The sequence below is a fragment of the Dendrobates tinctorius genome, unplaced genomic scaffold, assembly GCF_039654945.1.
Source record: "Dendrobates tinctorius isolate UK_male_01 unplaced genomic scaffold, ASM3965494v1 ptg000030l, whole genome shotgun sequence".
NCBI lineage: Eukaryota > Metazoa > Chordata > Amphibia > Anura > Dendrobatidae > Dendrobates > Dendrobates tinctorius.
In genome coordinates, this window is record NW_027361698.1 from 7,017,927 (window position 1) to 7,036,490 (window position 18,564).

Below are 18,564 nucleotides of genomic sequence, written 5' to 3' on the forward strand. Positions count from 1 at the left end.
TATCACAAAAATCCATGTTTCTCCTTCGCCTCATTGGGGGACACAGATACTGGGGGACGTCCTAAAGCAGCCCCTGGGTGGGAGATTGACTCACCGATCCAAGCTACATGCACCTCTTGTTTAAAGGTGCGCCACCGCTGCTTGGAGAATCCTTCTCCCCAGGCTCGCATCCGCCGAGGCCTGAGTATGACTATTAGAATGTCTGGCAAATGTGTGCAGGCTGGACCAGGTTGCTGCTTTGCAAACCTGTTACGCCGAAGCTTGATGCCGAAGCACCCAAGAGGCGCTCACTGCCCGAGATTGCGCTCTGATCCCTGCTGGAATCGACGTGCCTCTAATGCGGTAGGACACCTGAATAGTCAAACGAATCCATCTGGCTATGGTCGATTTTGAGGCACCGAGTCCCTTCCTGCGCCCTTCAGGGAGCACGAACAGCGTGTCCTTCTGACGTAAGGGCGCCGCCAGCGACACGTACCTCCGGAGGGCTCTTACCAGGTCTAACGTGTGAAGAGCCTTTTCCATACGGTGCACCAGTGCTGGACTAAATGAAGGCAAGACAACATCCTCATTAATGTGAAATGAGGACACGACTTTCGGCAGAAAAGGAGGAGCTGGTCTGAGCACCACCTTATCCTTATGGAAAGTGAGGAACGGAGCTCGGCAGGATAGGGCCGCCAGCTCTGAAACCCGCCTGATAGAAGTGAAGGCCACTAGGAACACCACTTTCCAGGAAAGGTACCTCAAGGAGATATCCTGAAGCGGTTCAAATGGAGCTTCCTGCAGAACACTTAGGACCAGGTTAAGGTCCCAGGCATCCATAGGCACCTTATAGGGAGGTACCAAGTGGGAGACTCCCTGGATGAAAGTCTTCACCTGCAAATTGGTAGCAATTCTGCACTGGAACAGGATGGATAAGGCCAATATTTGTCTCCTGAGGGAACTTGGGGCCAAGCCCGAGTCTAGGCCCAACTGGAGAAAAGCCAAGATGTTGGGGATCGAGAATCTCAGCGGAGAAACATAGCGGCCTCGACATCAAGCAAAGAACACCTTCCAGGTGTGGTGGTAAATTCATACTGAAGCCGGCTTCCAGGCGCTAACCATTGTAGCGACCACCTTGCTCCCGAACACAGCCTGGGTTCGAATCCAAGATTCAACGGCCATGCCGTCAAACACAGGGCCCCTGAGTTCGGGTGGCAGATCGGCCCTTGAGAAAGTAGATCTGGGCGCTTTGGCAGTCGCTAAGGAACGTTGACGAGCAGCTGCATTAGATCTGCGTACCACGCTGGACGGGCCCGTGCGAGGACAGCAGAATCGCCGGAACCCTTTACATCCTGATCTTTTTGATAACTCTCGGAAGTAGTGGCAGCAGGGGAAATAGCTATGGGAGGCGGAACTGGTTCTATGGCAGAACCAACACCTCCACAGCGATCGCTTGCGGGTCCCTGGCCCGAGCGACATATGTGGGTACCTTGGCGTTCACCCTGGAAGCCATCAGGTCCACATCCGCAGTTCCCCACAGTTGACAAATATGCTCGAAGACCTCAGAATGTAGTGACCACTCTCCGGACGCAAGACCCCGCCGGCTGAGAAAGTCTGCCGTCCAGTTCTCCACACCCGGGATGTGGACTGCCGAAATCACTGAGTGGTTTGCTTCGGCCCACTGAAGAACGTGCCCCACCTCGCGCATAGTTGCTCTGCTGCGGGTGCACCCTTGTTGATTTACTGCCGTGGCGTTCTGCTAAGAAGCGATGAAACTGCTGCAGAGCCAGCCGAATCGCTCGTATCTCCAATAAGCTGATCGGGAGACGTGTCTCCTTTGGCGACCACCGTCCCTGGGTTGTATGGTGGCGAAACACTGCTTTTCCCAGCCGAGGAGACTGGTGACGGTTGTTACCACCAACCAATGGTCTGGGGGGAAGGGTTTCCCCTGGGCCAGAGAGGAACTGGTTATCCGCCATCCAAGCGACTGACTGACTTGAGAGGACAGTCGGCATCGCCGATCGAGCGTGAAAGGATTCTTATCCCAAGCTGCCAAGAGGGCGTACTGCAGGGGGCGAAAATGGAACTGGGCGAACGTTACCGCTCCCATTGCTGCCACAATTTTCCCTAGCATCCTCATCCCGAAAGAATGGTATGAGGGACTGGTTGGCTAAGAGTCCGGACTCCCTGCCGGAGAGCTAGGGCTTTTTCCTGAGGGAGAATTACCAACCCTCGGCAAGTGTCGAAGATCATTCCTAAGAAGGAGATCCTCTGAGCTAGCACAAGGGATGACATCTTCGCATTGACCAGCCAACCTAAGCGGGCAAGAGTATCTAGCGTGATGCTGACATTTTCCTCGTGTGCCCGTATTGAAGGGCCTATGACCAATAGGTCGTCCAAGTAAGGCAAGACGACTATGCCTCAAGAATGCAGTATGGCCATGACCACTGCAATAACCTTTGTGAACCCTCTGAGAGCCGTGGTAAACCCGAAAGGAAGCGCCACGAACTGACAATGTCGACCGTTGATGGCGAAACGCACTAACCTTTGGTGAGGAGGAAAAATGGGACTATGCAGATATGCGTCCTGGATGTCGATCGAGGCAAAGTATTCTCCCTGCTCCATGGCCGATATGACTGAACGGAAAGACTCCACCCGGAAATGTCTGATCCTGATGAATTTGTTCAGATGCTTGAGGTCCAAAATCGGTCTGACATACCCGTCCTTTTTTGGGAACCGCAAACAGGTTGGAATAGATTCCATTGCGCTGGAGCGATTCGATGGCTCCAACAGAGCTCTTGCCTGGGTATCCACCCTGGGAAGACGAGAAAGAAAAAACAGTCTTTGAGGGTATCTGACAAATTCTATTTTGTAACCTGAGGCCACCAACTCCTTTACCCATGTGTCGTGCGCGACACTGAACCAGACACGGCGAAACCAGAGTAGCCGGCCGCCCACCTTGCTGGTGTCGTCTGGCAAGCGCCTCGAGTCATTTGGCTGACGATCTTTGGGATCTGGATCCCCTCGATCAGGCTGTTGAGTTCGCATTCTCCCCAATGGGTTGGTTCTTTTGAGACCTGCCGCCCCTATCTTGGTTGGGGCGGCCTGAAGTGACGGAATTGGCCGCTGTGGTCCACCCGGGGTTGCAAAAGGCCGAAAACATGCCTAAAAAGGGTGGCGAAAAGGCGGTTTGACCTTTTCGTAGAATCGTAGAGTTGGAAGGGACCTCCTGGGCCATCTGGTCCAACCCCCTGCTCAAAGCAGGATTCGCTAAATCATCCCAGTCAGATGTCTGTCCAGCCTCTGTTTGAAGACTTCCATTGAAGGAGAACTCACCACTTCTCGTGGCAGCTTGTTCCACTCATTGATCACTCTGTCAAAAAGTTTTTTCTAATATCTAATCTGTGTCTCCTCCCATTCAGTTTCATCCCATTGCTTCTAGTCTTTCCTTGTGCAAATGAGAATAAAGTTGATCCTTCTACAATGTGACAGCCCTTTAGATATTTGTAGACAGCTATTAAGTCTCCTCTCAGTCTTCTCTTTTGCAAACTAAACATTCCCAAATCCTGCAACCTTTCCTCATAAGACAGGGTTTGCAGACCGGTCACCATTCTGGTCGCTCTTTTCTGAACTTGCTCCAGTTTGTTGATGTCTTTTTTAAAATGTGGTGCCCAAAACTGGACACAATATTCCAGATGAGGTCTGACCAAAGAGGAGCAGAGGGAGAGGGAGTTGAGGGAGAAAACCGCTCTTTCTGCCTGTGGAGCCGAAGATAAGTTTATCCATCTTCAAGATTCCACAGCCATGCCATGATCTTAACTATAGAGCTCTTCTGATAGAAATTGCGTTAACGGCCGCAAGTGCCAAGCAATTGGTCGCATCCAAAGACGCCTTGATTACGTAATCTCCGGCCATCGCGATCTGACTCGCGATTTCCGATCTTTCTGCAGATAGCTCTTACTCCTGTGCGACCTTGTTTAATGATTCTGACCATGAGATCATGGCCCCGGAGGTGCGGAGAAAATGGATATCTTGCTTCGAGTGCCTTTTGACCCGAGAAACGCCTGTCTGGTCGTTCCCTGTGTCGCTGCACTATGCCCTCAAACTCAGGGTGAGAGGAAAAAATTATGTGCGGCCGCTTCACTCGCTTAAACGCCACCTTATGCCCCGTAGCCGCTGCGAGATCATCCTCAATCCCCAAGGTCAGATTGACGGCTTCTATGAGGCTGTCCACTGTTTCACGTGACGCTGGAGTATCCAGGTCAAGGGGCTCGTCTGAGTCGAATTCTGAGGTCTGCTCGCTATCAACCACTGGTGACGTGGAGCGAGAAGCAGAACTTACGGATGCCAAAGGCACCGGATGGACTGGGCGACACCGTGTGAATTGGTTTCCTTTGGGTTTGCCTCGAGTGAGAGCGGCCCCTGCAGGCGAGGCTCTTGTGAGGTGGAGGTCCCCTCTAAGGCCGGCGAGCCACTGTCCCTGCCCCAATCTGGGGCCTGAAGGGACTCAATTGCATGAACTGTGACAGTGATAGGGCCCACTCTGGGGGGGCTTGGCACATTGGTCGCGGTCGCAGGGGAGAACGGACACAGACGTTCTGTTAGGCGTCGGGTTCCGGGCGCTGCACAGCGGGAATCCTGAGCCTTGTCCTTTGCGGTCTGCCCACACCTGCATTGTGGGTTCGGTCGCAGGGGAGGGCTCTGGGCGCGTTTGGAGTCTCCGGCTTTGCATAATCACTTGCTCTGCGCCCGCGGAAACGCAGCCCGACAAGAGATGCATGCGGCTTCTTCGGACATGCTGCATCTGTCCGCTGCTGGGGATGGGGGGGAAGGAGCTAGCACCTCATTTTCCCTGTGGCTTCCCGGGCAGCACTTACCCCAGTCCTGTGCCCCCCCCCCCCCCCCCGTTCCTGGACGCCTCCGCACAAAAGTCGCGTGCCACCAGCTGTGGGGCGGACCGCCAACATATAAACCGGTCCAGGGGCGGTACTTCCGGGTCTGCGGCCTAGCCGCGCTCAGAAGCCGGGGGCTAAACTTATCCCCTGCCGCCCAGGCCTGGGGGGCGGGCCGCCGAAAGTGACGCGCGGCCCGGAGGCGGAACTTCCGTTCACGGCCTAGCTTCGGCTAAAGCCGCGGCCTCAATTTATCCCCTGCCCACGACGGGGGTGGGGTGGGGGACGGGGGGGGGGGGCGCGAACTCCATGGCGCCACAAAAAAATGGTGCTACTTACTGGCGCCGGCTTCTCCGCACCGCTCTGCAGCCACTGGCAGGTGGCATCTGACAGCTAAGGGCTCCAGCCCCGGATCTTCGCCGCAGGAGCCCTCCCAGGCCCTCTCCTCACTGACGATCCTCTTCAGCTTCCCAGCTCAGGTATGTGAGGGGACCTTGACAAAATAGGACGGTGCAGGCACCCTAGCTCCATCTAACCCCTTCAGGGGGTGAGGAGAGGGACCGTCCGCCGCCTTGCAGCACCGCAGTCTAAGCATTGGTAGAGCAGTGGGGGCCGCACGGACTAGTCTTGTGCCTCTGTACAGCCCATGGTTTCAATACCTAGGGGTGGTCAGGGCTAAGTCCGGCATTGTGTCCCACGTCGTGGGAGAGGATACGTGGAAGGACACTCGCACGTGCTCGCCAGTTGATGGTTTGGGGAAATCGGACCCTTTCAATAGGATCCGTTGCCCCCGTCTCATCTTCATAGATGGTAAAAATAAAATAAAAAAAAAGGGTAGGGAAAACGGCGCAGATATGTCCCACGGTGCGGGAGAGGATACGTGGAGACGATACTCAACACGTGCTCGCCCGTTGATGGTTTGGGGAGATCGGACCCTTTCAATAGGGTCCATCGCCCCTGTTTCATCTTCATGGGAAAAAAAAAAGAAAGAAAAAAAGTCTGGAGCAAAACCAGACGTGTGTGCCTCCATGGACACTAAGCAAAAAACTGAGTTCCGCCCGCAATAGGGGCGAGGGTGTATACGACGGAGGAGGAGCTAACCTTTTTTTTTTCTCACTTAGTGTCAGCCTCCTAGTGGCAGAAGCATACACCCACAGTATCTGTGTCCCCCAATGAGGCGAAGGAGAAAAGTAGATTTGGTGCAAATCAGTAAGTAGGACCCAATCCATCGGCCACATCAGTAAGCTGTGGTTCTTGCAGGGGAGACTGGGGAGAGCCTGGAGGGGCACAATTATGCGACCACCTTGTTGTTCGCTAGAGCCCTTGATGGTGTGGTTAGACTTGAGCCACAGGTGGATGTCAGGTGCTACTCCAGGACAGACCCCGTAGCTACAGAAGCTGATCCCAAAGCACAGGGAAGCAAAGATGGATGAGAGTCAGGCTCAGGCCAGCCAAAAACTGATTAACAGGAGGATACCAGAACAAGTACAGACAGGACAGGTTCAGGAACGCAGGACTGACTCAGGTATGGGATCACGGATGCAGGTTCAGACTGGACCGGAGAGGGTAGCGATACATTAACGCAATAAGAAGATCAGGAACAGGACTAGAAACTGGCACAATGGGTTTAGGATGAAGTTCAAACAGGACAGTCAGGGTCAAATTCAAGGAGCACAAATACAGGGACCTTTGTTATGAATGGGTCACCGAGGAGGAGAGCAGGTCCAGGCTAAGCCACAGAAAACCAGAGGTTGGTACCTAAGCGGAGTGCAGACCCCTGATCCTAATCACACAACTAGCAGTAGCCGTGGAGCGTACCTACGATGATCCTAGACGCCTCGGCACAGCCGGAGAGATAACTAAGCCTAAAGCAAGAAAGGGGAAATCTAAATTGCCACAGAGCAGACCCCAAAGGAATAGATAGCCCCCAAACATATATTGTCGGTGAGACAAGATGAAAACACAAACACAGGCAGGAAAATAGACTGAGCAAATGATGGGGCCCACACTGACTAGACAGAACAAAGGAAAGACACTGTCTGGAATCACGCAAAAAAACCTGTAAAAAGTCCAACACGTCTGATGCAAAAAACACTGAAGTCACACGACTTCGCCCCCCACTATATCAGCACTCTCGTATAATCTGAAAGCAGAGCAAAAAGAGACCAATCTAACAGGGGATAAAACAAACTGGCACAAGCAGTAACATATGGGCAGATCAGCCCCAGCTGGAGCTGGCTGACCCGCACCAAGAAGAGATAGACAAAACCAGATCAAATGCAAACAGAATAGCAAATAAACCACTTAGCTAAACATGCAGGGACAGAGCTGGAGAAATCAGACCTCAGGAGGAACAGGAAGCAAATCACCAGCAGGGATAGAGAGAATCGGCTGTCTTAAATCCCAATCTGAAACCCCAGTTCTCCAATCGTCATCATCATTATCAGGTGGCAAGCCTCTGTCAATCAGATCAGCTCCATTACCTCCAGTAACCACCAGAGGGAGCCCAGAAAGAGAACTTGCAACCCCTCTGTCGATCTGACCAGCTCCACTACCTTCAGTAATAACCAGAGGGAGGCCAGAAAGTGAATTCACAACAGACCTTACAACTTAGTCACAGTAGTGAACACACTAAACACTAAAGTTGCTCAGGCACCTCCCTATAGGGAAGGGTGTCTTAAATATCTGATGTCTCCCAGGTACTGGCTGGGTGACATTAAAGAAGTGTGCGGGCTGCCCCTTTTAGAAGCGATGAGCACGCATGCCCTATGTAAACTCCCAGGAGACCCGCACAGCGCGCAGGTTCTGTGCAGAAGCAGATACCTGCCCTGACTTCCAGATGAACTCTCTTTCCAGATTCTCTTTAACATAAGCAGACATTGCTTCAGTCTCAGGAAGACAAAGATGATTGACTTTCCCTCTGATTGGTTCGGTACATGATAAAAGTGTTGTATAGTCAAACCGCCTATGTGGATGTAGTGTCTGGGCCTTCTGCTTGGAAAAGAGGTCTATGAAGTCTTGATAAGGATCAAAAAGATTGGAGGAAAAAAAAGGCAGAGCAGAATATCAGAGAAAATGATTGAGATAGAACTTTGAGAAAATTTTGAAAATAAGATGATCGTTTTGAGCAGTTTGGTTCGATGACCAATCAATAACTAAAGTATGTAGCCTTAACCACAGAAGTGCCAAGAGTACAGATGTATCAGAAAGTAGCAAATCTAAAAATAGAAATGTCCTCAAAGTATAGTACTCTTATCTGAAGAGTCATCTTCTCAATCTGAAATTGGAAATGACTGCCACGAACCGTGGAGTCATCTGCAAAGATTCGTTTTAGAGGCATCCGTAGAAAAAGGTAAGGGTTTCTTTCATCCTTTTAGCCAATAAATGATCAATAAAATTGTATACAGCTGCGGAATCAATTAAGACTTGTCTTGTGAACTCAGAGGAACTGAACAAAATAGACTCAGTTACAAGCTTGTTTTTAGTGGAGGATAATGTTAACTCAAAACTCTCCCTTATTTTTCATCTAGGGTGTGAAGTTTCCGTTTGGCCTTGGGATTGGAACGGTCCATGTGAGAGTGATCTTTTTCACTACAACATAGACATAATCCTTCAGTAAGGTAACAGAACCTTTCGGTAAACTAAAATTTCTTCTGGCAATTTTGCATGGATTCCTACCCGTGAACTCTCCTTAAAACTTAAGTCCACACGAGTAGTAAAAAAAAAATCAGATTGTCAAGGGAGGAAGGCAAATTTTTAACAGCAAGTTCATCTTTCATCCAGCTAGAGAGACTGGTATCGAAAACTGGGAAGAGAGCGTCATTGTTGCAGGCCAATTCAAATCGCACACTTCTGAACTGGATGGAATAACTTTCCACAGTTAACTTTGGTTTTGATGAACCAGGTCTTGTCTATACTCCAAGGGGTTAACAGGAAGGAAATTAGAAAATGCATCATAGGATCGACTCATTCCTAGAATTGTACAGTCCCAACAGAGGCCACTTTCAGCCAGTCATAAAAAAAAATGTTAGGGACAAAGTATAAAATGTACAGTGCATTGGTTAACAAAGCACGGACAGAGCTTAAGATCTCCATCAAAGTGTATAATTAACCTGTTAACTTGTTTACAGAAATGCAGTTACACTAAGGATTCGTAGGTATATTGGCAATCTAACAATTTGCTACTGAGGTGCAGTTCCTCACAGGAATACAAAACCTACAAAAGACAAAATGAGAAAAACCCTGCTGTAATTAACCCCTTCACTACCAAGGGTGGTTTGCACGTTAACTACCGGGCCAATTTTTACAATTCTGACTACTGTCCCTTTATGAGGTCATAACTCTGGAACGCTTCCATGGATCCCGGTGATTCTGACATTGTTTTCTCGTGACATATTGTACTTCATGTTAGTGGTAAAATTGCATTCAAATAACTTGCGTTTATTTGTGAAAAAAACGGAAATTTGGTGAAAATTTTGAAAATTTCGCAATTTTCCAACTTTGAATTTTTATACCCTTAAATCACAGCGATACGGCACACAAAAAACTTAATACATAACATTTCCCACATGTTTACTTTACATGAGCACAATTTTGGAACCAAAATTTTTTTTTGTTAGGAAGTTATAAGGGTTAAAAATTGACCAGCGATTTCTCATTTTTGCAACACCATTTTATTTTTAGGGACCACTTCACATTTGAAGCCACTTTGAGGGGTCTATATGATAGAAAATACCCAAAAGTGACACCATTCTAAAAAAGGCACCCCTTAAGGTGCTTAAAACCACATTCAAGAAGTTTATTAACCCTTTAGGTGCGTCACAGGAATTTTTTGAATATTAAAAAAAAAATGAACATTTAACTTTTTTTCACAAAAAAAATACTTCAGGTTCAATTTTCTTTATTTTACCAAGGGTAACAGGAGAAATTGGACTGCAAAAGTTATTGTGCAATTTGTCCTGAGTACGCTGATACCTGATATGTGGGGGGGGAACCACTGTTTCGGCGCATGGCAGACCTCAGTAGGGAAGGAGCGCCGTTTGACTTTTTCAATGCAAAATTGGCTGGAATTCAGATCGGACGCCATGCCGCGTTTGGAGAGCCCCTGATGTACCTAAACAGTGGAAACCCCCCAAGTGACCCCATTTTGGAAACTAGACCCCCCAAGGAACTTATCTAGATATGTGGTGAGAACTTTGAACCCACAAGGGCTTCACAGAAGTTTATAACGTACAGCGGTACAATTAAAAAATCATATTTTTTCCACAAAAATGATCTTTTCACCCCCAATTTTTATTTTTCCAAGGGTAACAGGACCCTAAAAGTTATTGTGCAATTTGTCCTGAGTACGCTGATACCCCATATGTGGGTGTAAATGACTATTTGGGCGCATAGCAGAGCTCGGAAGGGAAGCAGCGCCATTTGACGTTTTTGGCTAGAATTGAGATCGGACACCATGTCGCGATTGGAAAACCCCTGATGTACCAAAACACTAGAAACCCCCCACAAATGACACCATTTTGGAAACTAGACCCCCCAAGGAACTTATCTAGATGTGTGGTGAGCACTTTGAACCCCCCAGTGCTTCACTGAAGTTTATAACGTACAGCAGTACAATTAAAAAATCATATTTTTTCCACAAAAATGATCTTTTCACCCTCAATTCTTATTTTTCCAAAAGTAACAGGACCCTAAAAGATATTGTGCAATTTATCCTGAGTATGCTGATACCCCACATGTGGGTGTAAACCACTATTTGGGCGCATGGCAGAGCTCGGAAGGGAAGCAGCGCCATTTGACGTTTTTGGCTAGAATTGAGATCGGACACCATGTCGCGTTAGGAAAGCCCCTGATGTACCAAAACAGTAGAAACCCCCCACAAATGACACCATTTTGGAAACTAGACCCCCCAAGGAACTTATCTAGATGTGTGGTGAGCACTTTGAACCCCCCAGTGCTTCACTGAAGTTTATAACGTCCGGGCGTGAAAATAAAAAAATCGTATTTTTTCCACAAACATGATCTTTTAGTCCCCATTTTTTTATTTTCCCAAGGGTAACAGGAGAAATTGGACCCCAAAAGTTGTTGTCCAATTTGTCCTGAGTACGCTGACACCCCATATGTGGGAGAAAACTACTGTATGGACACACGTCAGGGCTCGGAAGGGAAGTAGTGACGTTTTGGAATGCAGACTTTGATGGAATGGTCTGTGGGTGTCATGTTGCCTTTGGAGAGCCCCTAATGTACCTAAACAGTGAAAACCCCCCACAAATGATCCCATTTTGGAAACTAGACCCCCCAAGGAACTTATCTAGATGTGTGGTGAGCACTTTGAACCCCCAAGGCCTTCACAGAAGTTTATAATGCCCAGGCATGAAAATAAAAATATCGTATTTTTTCAACAAACATCATCTTTTAGTCCCCAATTTTTTTATTTTCCCAAGGGTAACAGGAGAAATTGGACCCCAAAAGTTGTTGTCCAATTTGTCCTGAGTACGCTGATACCTCATATGTGGGAGAAAACTACTGTATGGGCACACGTCGGGGCTCGGAAGGGAAGTAGTGACGTTTTGGAATGCAGACTTTGATGGATTGGTCTGCGGGTGTCATGTGCGTTTGGAGAGCCCCTGATGTACCTAAACTATTGAAACTCCCCACAAGTGACCCCATTTTGGAAACTAGACCCCCCACGGAGCTTATCTAGATGTGTGGAGAGCACTTTGAACCCCCAAGTGCTTCACAGAAGTTTATAACGCCTGGGCGTGAAAATAAAAAAAACATTTTTTTCCGCAAAATTATATTTTTGCCCCCAATTTTTTATTTTCCTAAGGGTAACAGGAGAAATTGGACCCCAAAAGTTGTTTTGTAATTTGTCCTGAGTAGGCTGATACCCTACATGTGGGGGTAAAACACTGTTTGGGCGCATGGCAGAGCTTGGAAGGGAAGGAGCACCATTTGACTTTTTCAACGCAGAATTGGCTGGAATTGAGATCAGACGCCATGTTGCCTTTGGAGAGCACCTGATGTGCCCAAACAGTGGAAACCCCCCAATTATAACTCCAACCCTAACCTCAACACACCCCTAACCCTAATCTGAGCCCTAGCCCTAACCCTAGCCCTAACCCTAACCCTAGCCCTAGCCCTAACCCTAACCCTAACCCTACCCTAACCCTAACCCTAGCGGGAAAATGGAAATAAATACATTTTCTTTTAGTTTTATTATTTTTCCCTAACTAAGGGGGTGATAACGGGGGGTTTGATTTACTATTTATAGCGGTTTTTATGTTTGGCGGCTGTCACACGCTAAAAGACGCTTTTTATTGTAAAAGTAGTTTTTGCATCACCACATATTGAGAGCTATAATTTTTCCGTATTTTGACCCACCAAGTCATGTGAGGTCTTATTTTTTGCGGGACGAGTTGACGTTTTTATTGGTACCATTTTCGGGCACGTGACATTTTTTGATCGCTTTTTATTCCGATTTTTGGGACGCAGAATGAACAAAAACCAGCATTTCATGAATTTCTTTTGGGGGGGTGCGTTTACACCGTTCCGCGTGCGGTAAAATTGATAAAGCGATTTTATTCTTCGGGTCAGTACGGTTACAGCGATACCTCATTTAGGTCATTTTTTTATGTTTTGTCGGTTTTTTGCAATGAAAATTTTATATAAAAAATAATTATTTTTGTATCGCTTTATTCTGCGAGCTATAACTTTTTTATTTTTTTGCGGATGACGCTGTATGGCGGCTCGTTTTTTGCGGGACAAGATGACGTTTTCAGCGGTACCATGGATATTTATATGTGTCTTTTTGATCGCGCGTTATTGCACTTTTTGTTCGGTGGTATGATAATAAATCATTATTTTTTGCTTCGTTTTTTATTTTTATTTTTTAAGGGGTTCGCTAAAGGGGTTAACTAATGGGACAGTTTTATAGGGCAGGTCATTACGGACGCGGCGATACCAAATATGTGTACTTTTATTGTTTTTGGGGTTTTTTATTTTGAAAAAATGGATTTATTGGGGAATATTTTTTTTTTTTTTTACTAATTTATTTAGCGATTTTTTTTAAATTATTTTTAACACTTTTTTTTTTTTTTTTTTTACTTTATTACCATGTCACTGTCCTGTGACAGATCGCTGATCTGTCACATCACAGATCACTGTGACAGATCAGCGATCTGACACAGGCACTGCAGAAGGCTTCCTCATGCCTGCGCTTTGCAGGCACTGAGGAAGCCAGCTTCCTCAGGCCCCCGAAGGCCCCCGTCGCCATCTTGGATTCGGGGGCCTGGAGGAAAGGAGCCCCCCGCAGCAGCGCTGCACATTGCGCTGCTGTGGGGGGCTCAGGGAAGCACGGAGGGAGCCCCCTCCCTGCCGATGCTTCCCTTTAACCCCCGGTACACCGCGATCGCGTTTGATCGCGGTGTGCAAGGGGTTAACGTGTCGGGGGCGGTCCGTGACCGCCCCTGACACATTGTGCCGGGTGTCAGCTATGATAATTAGCTGACACCCGGCCGCGATCAACGGCACTCACCACGTGGGCGCCGCTGATCATGGTGACGTAATATTCCGTCCATGGTAATTAGGTCCATGGTCACATGGACGGAATATTACGTCAATTGTAGGTAAGGGGTTAAAGAAATAAAAAGAAAAAGTGCATCTAAATAATTCAGAGTTCTTAGTAATACTGTATTTGATTAAATATAGCATAAAAGCCGTCCCACCGTCAACAAGGTGACTCTGATCGGGGCGGTCCTACATTGTCTAATATTAAAACCTTATCATGTGTCAAAGTTGACGTCAATGTGTGAATAAGGGCAGACAAAAGGACCAGGTCCTTTGACACATGATAAGGTTTTTAATATTAGACAGTGTAGGATGGCCCCGATCAGAGTCACCTTGCCGACGGTGGGACGGCTTTTATGCTATATTTGATCAAATACAGTATTACTAAGAACTCTGTATGATTTAGATGCACTTTTGCTTTTTATTTATTTATAATTACAGCAGGGTTTTTCTCATTTTGTCTTTTGTAGGTTTTGTATGCTTTATGGCCAATGTGAACATGCATTTATATGCTGCATGTGTACCAACTCAAACCAAGCTCAATTTTTGTGTTTCTTCCTCACAGGAATAGTAGATGCATTGACAATCAGATAACTTGCAGCTGAACTGCTGTTTTTCACAAGAACACAAGAGCTGAGAGTATGTATGGGCAGCATATTTGTACCAGCAATGAACAATCTAGTATCTTGCTTGCAGAGACTAAGGGTTGAATAGCCCCAGAAGCGGAGAGGAGTTCATTATCATGTACTTATTTCCAACAGTTAAAGTACAAAAGCACCAGAAGTCACAGGACTGAGCTAGGAATTAGTTGCAAATTGCTGTATAATAGATAGGAGTTTGCTGGGTAGAAGATTAGACACTTGGCTGTAACCTGACTGCAGCAAATGATGAAGCAAACTCCAAAAACCTGTGGTAGCAAGGAAATATGCTCCCTGAATACTCAGGCTGCTGGATTTGCGTAAGTTATCATTAAAAGACCTAGGTAGATGATGTCTGAGGTGTTTGCTGAGTTACCAGAATAACCTGACATGGACAAGTGCAGAGGGAGCTGGGCATAAGAGAATCAAGCAAGGGCTGTCACAGGAGCAGGCAAAGGTAAGTAACACCCAACTATGCCCTCATGCCAAGGGGCAGGATTTTATACACCTGTGACAATGGAATTGAAAAAAAAAACTGGAACAGAATTGAATGATTAGAGAGATGTTCCACATTAAGCAAACTATACCACACTGCTCTACAATACCTAAAATCAAAAACTGCACAAATATTCACCTTCTTTGGGTCCACTGACTGTTATCCAATGGGTTTTGGTCACATTGACAGAATGCATAACCACTAGATGGCGGCTGCAGCCAAAACATCAAGACCCAAGCAAAAGTGGGATGTCAGGGCCGAATCTGATGAGGGCGAGTACATGCTCTGTTTAGGTATTTTAGACCGTTTGGGATCCACTTTTCTGAAAGTGGGAAACCCCTATAAGAGGTGTGTCCCAAAACTTTTGGTGTAGTTTGCCACAATTTATCAGTCTGAAGGTCATGCTGTATATCTGACAAAGGCTTTTCTACTGTGGGCTGGATACAATTTTATCCATTACTCAGCAAGTGCAGGACTAGATAACGGTATGCAGAATGTGGATGTAAGGCTATGTCTGTGCTCATGCACCTAGCCTACAGTATACATCAGCAGCTTCGCTCTAATGTTGCCATAGTTGACTATTCACCAGATGGAGGCTGAAAAGCAAATAGCGCTTTCCTATGCAGAAACACTGCAAAGAAATGTGTCCCAAATGGGATGGGTTTCTGTACAGTGGGTCCCCATTGTGGATGGACTGATATCCATCCTGACTGTGCACACTGACAGGCGCATATCTCCTGAGCGTGTGTGCCTGACAGTAGGTACAAACATGGAAATTCTGGCAGCAAGAATTGCCACATTTGTATTTTCGATGCTTAGGTTTACACTACAGTATTACAGGACTACTGGCCTTTTTCTCAAGCATGACCCTCGGCTTTCCCTACTTGTAACAGTGGGCACAACTACAGTGTGGACCAAGTTTTAGCCAGTTCTTTTCTTTCACTGACAGCGATTATATTTTGAAAAAGATGGCATTGAAACTTACACATGCATAACAATTATTAGGAAAACTACATTTATACAATGATTAAAAAGTACCTGTTATCCGGATTTTATACCCCAAACTAATGGCGTGTATGAATATGCATCACTGAGTAAATCTTTACTTTTCTCATAGAAATCTGTTATGCTATTTTAGAGAAATCCATAGTTAAATTTGCATGCTAATGAGTTGCAAGTGCAATGGGCGGGCCCTGCACTTACAGCTCTCCTGCCTTCTCTACTTATACCCCGCCCCCTGTTTCAGTCACCTGTCAGTCAGTGGCAGGAGAGCTGGAAATGTAGGGCCCGCCCACTGCACTTAGCATACAATTATAACTATGGATTTCTCTCAAACAGCAAAACGGATTTTTACAAAAAACTAAGGATTTACTTAACATTAAGTCGCTTCTACATACATGCCAGTTTTGGGGTATAAAACTGATGACAGGTTTTCCTTGAGCTTTATTTATATATAAATGTATTAACCTCTTTAACTTTGTGTTCTCATCTTCTAATCACTATCGGGAAACAATTGAATTTAAGAATCAACTATTCATCTTAATGCATGCTGTCGAGTCCCCATAGATCCCATCATCCTTACCTCTCCATCCAGCAGGATGTTGTGAGGAGACAGCGCCCGGTGGACAATGCGATAACAGTTCAAATATTCCAATCCCTGAAGGGCTTCAAAAGCAAAGTGCAAAATCTTCAAAGGGCTGACGGATGAGAGAAAGAGAGGAAGCGCTGGCTTTGAAAAATGCTAACAAAAAATGTCTATGAATATGATTTTCAATGTACTAAAAAGAGCAGTTAGGGACATGCAGAAACAGGACAACTTGTATAAAGAGCTATCATTTATAAATGAATCCGGAGACACTCCGCACTGGACGAATATCAGGTAATCATAAGGTGGTGATCAATGGACTGGAATCTTGCATTTCTTGCGTACACAGCCTTTCCAGTCTGAAATGTCAAATTACAAGTCGCCACTAGCCAGAGTATAGCGGAAGCGCCTGCTCGGGAGGGCTCGGCAGGGGTATGTATCACAAAGGTCACCGTTTGAATGGTCACATGAAATCTGAACATGAGTATGGCTATTTACAGGGAATCTGACAATAACATCACCTTAACTCCTCCAAACTGCATATACGGGCATGCAGGTCTAGGGATTGAATTCTTCAACACCTTTATAGCTTTCCTCTCTATTACTGGATTTCCAAGTCATTAGTGTTTAACTGATCTGCAAGTTAGATGATCTGGGTGTGAGGGAACAACTGTTTGACAGCTCACTTTGCTGGATTGGGGGAACAATCTTGGGAGTGCTGTATCCAGAGCACTTAATTCCTAATTTCCATATGAATAAAAAAGAAATGAAGCAACAAATAGAAGATATAAAGGTGTAAATGATTTTACATTTGAGAGACCTGCATCCCAATCTGGAGAAGGGGGGGGGGGGGGTTGATCTTACTGTCAGATTCCCTACATTAAAGAGGTGGCCCAAAAGTAAACGTGTAAGCGAACGTGCTTTGATAACGCCTTATCCAAGCACACTCGGGTGTTAGCTGAACATCTGGTTTGCTGGTATATTATGTTTGTGTCCCTGCAGCTGCGTGATTGACGGTTGTTAGACAGCCTGAACACATGTGGGGATTGCCTGTTTGTTAGGGAATCTCCATATGTGTTGAGGCTGTCTATTGATCGCAAATCATGCAGCCACAGGGACTCGAACATATTTTACGAGCACTCCGAGATGCTCAGATAACACCCGAGTGTGGTTGGAGAAGACATTATGCGAGCATGTTCGCTCATCACTAATCATAATCTAAACTCTGTTCTAATATATAGTACTTTAATTAAAAGTCCTTATCGTTTCTTCATTATGTTGCTGTATTTTTATTTATTTTACTACGTCCAGTTTGGTGACACTACGTTTGAGAATCACGATCCATGCTGGCATACTCAAATGCTACCTCATCAGGTGGCAGAGGCTGCAGTCAGTGAGAATCTGCCCGCACCTTGAAACAAAACATCATCAGGGACATCCATTTCAGGGGCGGCGCTAGTACTTACCTTACTGATAATAATAAATCCTACACGATAAGCACGAGTCAGAGACCAAAAAATCATATAAAAATTATCAAATTTTATTACCCCATTGATTTCAAAATATCACACATCAAAATGGTAAGCAGACTATGACAAAAGGACACATAAAAGACTCATGCGTGAGGGACACCATACACTGTTGCTAAAACAGGAAGGGCAAACTGGTAGATACCACATTCACTGCACCTCAATGAAGTATCTGTACAACATATATTAAAAAAAGTGCATAGTGCCATCAAGATGCAGTGAATACAAAAAGAGGCCCCCCAATCGAAGAGACATCAAATAAGAATATATTAGTAAGTCCAAGTTTCTAAAGCGTCTCAAGTCATAGGGAGTTAGCGGTAAAAAGGAATACTCAGTCTGCCCAAATACCTGCCAGTGTGTGTCCAATGCAGCCCCAACACGCGTTTCATGTGGGCTTCCTCGGGGGCTGATGCGAGGAAGCCCACGCCAAACGCATGTCGTGGCTTACTAGACTATAAAGGCCTAAGGTAGTGTGGCCCCCCTGAGGGTTCAGTCGCCACAGGGGTACTGCACCTCCTCATGAGGCGTGGTGTCCCACCATCCAGGTAAGGTGGAGACACCTGGCCACACTCCAACACCTGCACCCCACACCACAAAGTAGTGTAGCAAAGCACCTTCGGCGGCTCCCTGCTTGGAGTGTAGCATAGCACCCCTTGGTGGCTCCCTGCTTGGAACACGAAACGTGCTGGGAGGTGGGTGGAGTTTAGTTCACATAAAAGAGCGGGAAGAGTTGAGTCAGTCATTCATTCTTCATTCAGTCAGTGAGTGAGGATGTAGAAGGACAGAGAGTGAGAAAGAGAAAATCCCCGGGAGAGGAATGGAAGAAGGAAGTGCTGCAGCAGGCCACAGTGATCTGGGTCTGCTGGCACAGGAAAGA

At 46.6% G+C, this 18,564-nt stretch overlaps 1 protein-coding gene across 4 annotated transcripts in view; it reads right to left on the bottom strand.

Moving 5' to 3' along the window:
• The window catches only part of TBCK (TBC1 domain containing kinase), a 536,201-nt gene that overhangs the window by 385,998 nt on the left and 131,639 nt on the right, over nucleotides 1-18,564 (bottom strand). For all 4 annotated transcript variants that reach the window (XM_073571832.1, XM_073571833.1, XM_073571835.1 and 1 more), the window contains one exon: nucleotides 16,156-16,270. In XM_073571832.1, coding sequence (XP_073427933.1) covers nucleotides 16,156-16,270 — 115 coding nt within the window. The remainder of the gene's footprint in view (nucleotides 1-16,155; nucleotides 16,271-18,564) is intronic.